This window comes from Microtus ochrogaster, linkage group LG5 (assembly GCF_000317375.1).
Source record: "Microtus ochrogaster isolate Prairie Vole_2 linkage group LG5, MicOch1.0, whole genome shotgun sequence".
Lineage (NCBI taxonomy): Eukaryota > Metazoa > Chordata > Mammalia > Rodentia > Cricetidae > Microtus > Microtus ochrogaster.
In genome coordinates, this window is record NC_022031.1 from 40,425,543 (window position 1) to 40,432,277 (window position 6,735).

Here is a 6,735-nt window from a genome sequence, read left to right on the forward strand (position 1 = left end):
TCCTCCTGAGACAGGCAGGTGGGGAAGAGCTATTGCAGAGACAAGGATCACACTCACCTCCTGCCTTGTCACATCCTCCTGAGACAGGCAGGTGGCTTCCTGGCGGCCACGAATGGGGTGTACTGTTCGGGTGTGTAATTTGAGTACATTGTCCTCCCTTATCTTTCTGCCAACAAAAGTAGCAATGTGTAGGAATTCTCAATGTTGGCGGTATCCATTACAATGAACATCTTCATGTATAATTTTTATAGTAAAAAAATTTGATTTACAGAAGGTGACATTCCAAAAAGCTCGAGAACACTCTGTGAAGACAGCCCGCTTGCCAATCCAGGAATACATGGTCAGGCGCCAGAATGAGAAAAACTACCATTCAGAAATACTGGCCATCAATCAAGGTACTGCTCACATTATCAAACCTAACATTTTTTTTTTTCCTGGCCATTTACTAGTCTTTTTTCTTGGCTGGTCACTATATTTTCTGTGTATTCAGACTGCTGCTTTGCTTGTTTGCTTTCTTCCTTTCTTTTTTTTTTTTTTTTTTTTTTTTTTTTTTTTTGTAACTTTGGAGCCTGTCCTGGAACTTGCTCTGTAGAACAGGCTGGCCTAGAATTCACAGAGATCCACTGCCTCTGCCTCCCGAGTGCTGGGATTAAAGGTGCGTGCCAGCACCACCCAGCTTGCTGCTTTGCTCTGAGTGCGGTGCCTCTTGACTCAGTCTCCTGTGACTCATGTATCTAGACTATCCTTCCTGTACTTGCTGGCAGGCATCTGGCCACTGAGAGGCATTCCTCATTTTTTGTTCCTGTCTGAAAGGATCCTTTGCCTAGAAGGCCCTGCTGTGTGCTTTCATTGGCCAGTATCTTCAGTTAGGGGCCTCTTGGCTGCCTTTCCTCCAACTGCGGGCCACATCAGCCCCTTGCTTGTGTTCCCATGGTGCTGCCTTCCTCTGTTGCAGAGTTATTATAGCATGGAGGGCCGGCTTGTTGGGGTTTCTGTCCCGCCCTGTACCCCGTAGCCAGCAAATCCCAAAGAAAATCACACAGAAATCTCCATAAGTTATAAAACTCATTGGTCCATTAGTTCAGGCTTCTTGTTAACTCTTGTAGTTTATATTAACCCATTGTTCTTATCTATGCTAGCCACATGGCTTGGTACCTTTCACAGGGGGGCAGGTCACATGTTGCTTCTTTGGTGGTCTGGGCTGGACTGCAGGAATGGGCTTCCTTCTTCCCAGAATACTCCTGTTCTCATCGCTCTGCCTCTACTTTCTCTCTGGTTGACCTGCCTATACTTACTGCCTGGCCAATCAACATTTATTAAAACATGATTGACAGAATACAGACAATTCTCCTGCACCAAGCTATCTCTTCACAAGCCTTTCCTCTCAGTGTGTACGCAGGCAGGGCCTTCTCTCTTCCCATCATCTACCACCACATAACTCAAGGGGACACTGGGCCGGTGAAACATTCCACAACACTCTCTTCCACATTAGTCCTTCACTCGTCTGTCCTCCTGTTTCCCTCCAACAGTGTTTGATATCCTGTCCACTTACTTTGAGACTCACAGCTGGCCTGAAGCACTGAAGAAAGGAGTTTCTCCAGGCAAAGGCTACATTCTTCGGAATCCAGTGGATGATGGGCAGCCTAAGATTCCAGATGGAGTGGGTGAAGCACCAAAGGTGTCCTGACCAAAGGACAGGGTAAAGGGTGGCAGTGACACACACCTGCCTTTATGTGTTGTCATGGGTCTCTGAAAGCCTTTAATGGCAAGGACCACATGTTTATGCTTTGTGTCACCTACAGTGTCTGGAAATTACAGTGCTCACTGGAAATGTCCTGATAAAACATAATATTATGGCTTTTAAAAAAAAGTTTATGAAGGAATTGTCAAAATACATGGCATTTTGGATGTTAATTCATGTTTTGTACATTGAGCTCTTTGTGAAATGTCTACCTTTTAGAGATGTTGTCAGGGCTTTTTACTGAACTTGGATAAAATTACTTTTCTCTCACCTCTGTATGTGAGGATTCTTCACCAGCGGGCACATGTGCACATCAGCTTTGCTGTCTCAGCCGGGCAGGCCCGACTGACATTCTTTCCTGTGGCTCTCTCTCATTATGGTCACCAAGTGCTCCTCTCTTCTCGTCTGTATAGCTTTGCCTAGCCTTCTGAGCCTCACACAAACCAAGAGCTTTGCACAAACATACACCCCAGATCTAGTCAAAAAGCAAACATGTAGTTATTGTTAAATCCAGCAGAGAGCAGCCGGAAAGGAATGCTGCAGTCTGACACACAAGCACACTCACCATCTGTTATCCAGACAGATAAAACTGTTACTCCTCCCATTTTGGGTTAACTTGAAAGTCAAGCTGCTAACAAACTCAGATGTTTTCTGCTTCTCAAAAGAACCCAAAGGACCTCTCAGCCTACTTCCTTCTCTTTTCCCAGTCAATCCCTTGGGAACTATTTCTTGATATATTATACGTTATTACTGAAAATAGGCGTCCTCAGAGAACCCCTTAAGTTCTCATACAGGATGGGCCACAGCCACATAGGCTTCAGGGGTGCAGAACTCATGCTCAGAGGCCTGAAAACCCAGAACCACTTAACTCGTATCACTTGCCAGTCTACATTTTTATCTCATAACATAAACAGCATAGAATTTTCTCTCTGACCCAAGTCCAAACCTCTCCTCTTTATCTAAAACCTGGAGCGTGTATTTTTAAGATTGTGGTAACTGATGTTAACTAACATTTGGCTAGAATAGGATCAGAAATCCTCATCATATTATTTAAGAAAAAAACTGAAGACATAAAAATATGTTAAGTTGCCGGGCGGTGGTGGCGCACGCCTGTAATCCCAGCACTCGGGAGGCAGAGGCAGGTGGATCTCTGTGAGTTCGAGGCCAGCATGGTCTACCAAGGGAGTTCCAGGACAGGCTCCAAAGCTACAGAGAAACCCTGTCTCGAAAAAACCAAAAAAAAAAAAAAAAAAGTTAAGTTACAACATCCTGTAACTTCGTAACTTCAGTTTTAAAAACATAAACACACAGTGGTTAAGCCTTGGGCCGTGTGATACCCTGAGCTTCAGTATGAGGATTGCGGTCTTCTGCAGTTGCCAGGGATGAGCTAATGGTGTAAAAACACTTGGAACTTTTCAACAAGGTCAGTATGTAAGTATGAGCTCTTACGGGATTCATAACAGCTGGCTTATCCCTCTGGCAGATAAGTTTACTATTATAACAATTTTAATGTTGAGTTATAGCTCACTATAGAAGCTGTACTATATATACATCAGTTCCCTACAGAACTAAGGGAGGTAACGTCAAACAATGCTATATACAAAATTATATAAAAATTTATAATTTTCTTATCTGTATATGAGTGAAGACCAGTAACTCTTAGAAAAATATTTTATTGGATTCTAGTAAGACAATATGCATCTTCTAAAGATCTGACAGGAAGCGATTCATCTGAAAAAAAGATTTCCCCAGGAAACAGTCTTGACTAAAATGAGCCATTAAAGGTGCTCTGTCAACTCTCTGCCAATCTGGCAAAGATTTGTCTCCTTTGATCTGTTGTCATGTGTTCACAAGCTTCTAAGACATTCGCCAAAATTAAAGTCTGCTGAATGGTTTTTGCCTTGACCCATATTCTTCCATTCATTCCAAACACAATCTCCAATGGATAGAGTTTTCCCAGCTCTTGCACGATTTCACAGTCTGGAGCTAATAACCTGGTAGGAAAGACAGACAAGAAAGTTTAATGAAGCAGTTGGACATGTTGAGGCTCTCCTAAGGAGACTCTTTCTCTGGGTAGTTCTTTGTGGTCATTCAAAGCCCCTCAGCATTGTACCCAAAACAAGGCACACGATGCCATCTGATGCCCCATTTCTTGTGCCACCCTCCCCCAGCCCTTTTTTATTTGAAGATGAAATCTAGCTAGGTTACTTAAACTAGTCTCAGATTTGTAGATTTGAAAACTGTCCTGCCTTCCCAAGTAGCTGGGACTACAGGAATATACCACTGTGCCCAGCTCAATGCCCCATTTCTTCCAAGAACCTTCTACTTTTCAGGCATACCAGAGTGTACAGTCATGTCACCAATGTTGTATAACATATAAATGTATAAAGTCTCTTTCCCCTGAACATCTTAATTCTAAGACTTGAGGATCATAGCTTATTTTGGGGGGCAGGAAGCAGTGGTGGCACACACACCTTTAATTCCAGCACTTAGAAGGCAAAGGATGACAGATCTCTGAGTTCAAAACCAGCCTGGTCTACAAAGTGAGTTCCAGGACAGCAGGGCTACATAGAAACCCTGTCTCAAAACAACAACAACAAAAAGAGGGCACACAAACTTGAGGGAGATACAGACTTAGGGGTAGGAGGTCAGGCAGAGGAGGAAGGTAGGAAAGGATTGTGGGACAAGTTACAGGAGAGAAGAGAGTGACAATGAGCAACAAAACACACTGTATGAAGTTCTCAAAAGAACTAGTAAACTTTTTTTTTCCTTTTTTTTGGTTTTTTGAGACAGGGTTTCTCTGTGTAGCTTTGGAGTCTGTCCTGGAGCTTGCTCTGTAGACCAGGCTGGCCTCGAACTCACAGAAATCTGCCTGTCTCTGCCTCCCGAGTGCTGGGATTAAAGCCGTGAGTTACCACTACCCGGCTAAAATATATTTTTAAATTTTCATTAAAGCAGTGCAGTTAACAGGTATAACTTTCTTTTTTCTTTCTTTTTCCTAATTTAATTTTTTTCCATATTTATATTGAGCTCTACATTTTCTCTGCTCCCCTCCCTGCCTCTCCCCTATCCCCTTCAACTTTCCCCCATGCTCCAAAGATTTACTGAGGAAATCTTGTCTTTTTATACTTCCCATGTAGATTAGATCTATGTAAGTCTCTCTTAGTGTCCACATTGTCTAAATTCTCTGGGATTGTGGTTTGCAGGTTGGTTTTCTTTGCTTTATGTTTAAAAAACCACCTATGAGTAAGTACATGTGATAACTGTCTTTCTGTGTCTGGGTTACCTCACTCAAAATAATGTTTTCTAGTTCCATCCATTTTCCTGCAAAATTCAAGCTGTTGTTATTTTTTTTCTGCTGTATAGCACTCCATTGTGTAAATGTACCACTTTTTTTTTTATCCATTCTTTGATCAAGGGGCATTTAGGTCGTTTCCAGGTTCTGGCTATGACAAACAAAGCTGCTATGAACATAGTTGCGCACATGTCCTTGTGGCACGATTGACATCCTTTGGATATATACCTAAAAGTGGTATTATTGGGTCTTGAGGAAGGTTGCATAACTTACTTTCTAATTAAGCCCAAAGTCACTTTGAAGAGCAGACCGTCCTGTCCAATCACACCCATTCCATTGGCCCGTCCACAGCTGTCAATACAGACCATCTCTGGTTCCATGTCTTTATTAGCAACCACACACTGGCCATAGATGAGATCTCCAACCTATAAGGTTAAAAGAAAAGTAAGCTCTCTTTCCTTCATCATATATCCTATAGGTGCTGTGCTGGTTCTGTTCTGTGGGCAAGAATGCCAGCAGGCCACAGTTCTCAAGCTAAGGGACCAGTGATATTACTTTCCAGTTGAGTCCTCCCTTCATAACCATGAAATCCTCCAGCAAGAGCCATTTCAAGGTCTAAGAACACCCTTCAAAATTGCACTGTCCAAATTATATGTGGTTTAATTTAAATTTATATTTAACCTTGTATCTAATTAAGACATACAAAATTCAGTTCCTCATTGCATTAGCTACTTTTCAGCTGTTCAACAGCCACACGTAACTAGCAATAACTAACAGTCAGTGCAGATACAAAAACTAAACCTGGTGTCATTGGAGAATGTTCTATCAGTACTACTTACAAAAGTTACATATTTGACCAGAGGAAGGAAAAACTCTTGACATCCATATTCAAAATAAAATGGGACAGTGGTAATTCACAGATGCTACTTCATGGAAGATTTGCTTTATACTTACAAAACCCAACTTTAAAATGATGAAGCTAAGAAACAATGAATTTGTTCTCTTCACTCAACATTAAAACACTCACAGTTGAGAGTTGGAGAGCTGGCTCACAGGCTACGAGGACTGCTGCTCCTGCAGAGAGTCCAGGTTAGCACCCTCCTAGCAACTCACAACCAGTCATAACTCAAGTTTTAGGGAAACTGATTTTATTGTCTGACCTCCACAAGCAGCAGTTACAGTGGGCAAATACATACATGGAGCCAAAACACTCTCAATATGTATACATTAAAAAATAACTTTTAAGTACCCACTGTTTAGGGTAACTACAAAACCTAGAGAGAATCATAAACATTTTATGGCTTTCAGGAACACATGGTCTTGCATGGGGCAATGAGAATGAATGAACTCACAAGTGCAAGAATAAATCCAGTGCTATGGCAAAGACACAGGAAAGTGATGATGATGAATGACTTGACAGAGTCACCTCAAAGGATGGGTGTCTCCCAGGGTGAGGAGACGCTGCATCCAGACAGGACCATCATGAATAAAGACCCCGGAAGGAAACAAAGTTCAGTGGTGCTGAGAAGCTTGAGCACCCTTACAGGAAGTGCACTAGTGTGAGGGCAGACCCCTGGAGCACAGTGCCAGTAAATGCTGTAGGGCTTCAACAATCCTGTTTTTCCTGTTAAGAACGGGAATATGGCCGGGCGATGGTGGCGCACGCCTTTAATCCCAGCACTCGGGAGGCAGAGGCAGG

General features: G+C 42.6%; 2 protein-coding genes across 3 annotated transcripts in view; one reads left to right on the plus strand and one right to left on the minus strand.

Annotated features, from left to right (window-relative positions):
* Positions 1-2,803, plus strand: part of Trmt10b (tRNA methyltransferase 10B) — a 19,584-nt gene extending 16,781 nt beyond the window's left edge. For both annotated transcript variants that reach the window (XM_005362124.3, XM_026786818.1), the window contains 2 exons: positions 272-395; positions 1,530-2,803. In XM_005362124.3, coding sequence (XP_005362181.1) covers positions 272-395; positions 1,530-1,687 — 282 coding nt within the window. In that variant the 3' untranslated portion in view covers positions 1,688-2,803. The remainder of the gene's footprint in view (positions 1-271; positions 396-1,529) is intronic.
* A 594-nt stretch (positions 2,804-3,397) lies between these two features.
* Positions 3,398-6,735, minus strand: part of Exosc3 (exosome component 3) — a 5,449-nt gene continuing 2,111 nt past the window's right edge. The window contains exons 3-4 of the mRNA XM_005362125.2: positions 5,310-5,461; positions 3,398-3,735 (exon numbers count right to left, since the gene is read on the minus strand). Coding sequence (XP_005362182.1) covers positions 3,534-3,735; positions 5,310-5,461 — 354 coding nt within the window. The 3' untranslated portion in view covers positions 3,398-3,533. The remainder of the gene's footprint in view (positions 3,736-5,309; positions 5,462-6,735) is intronic.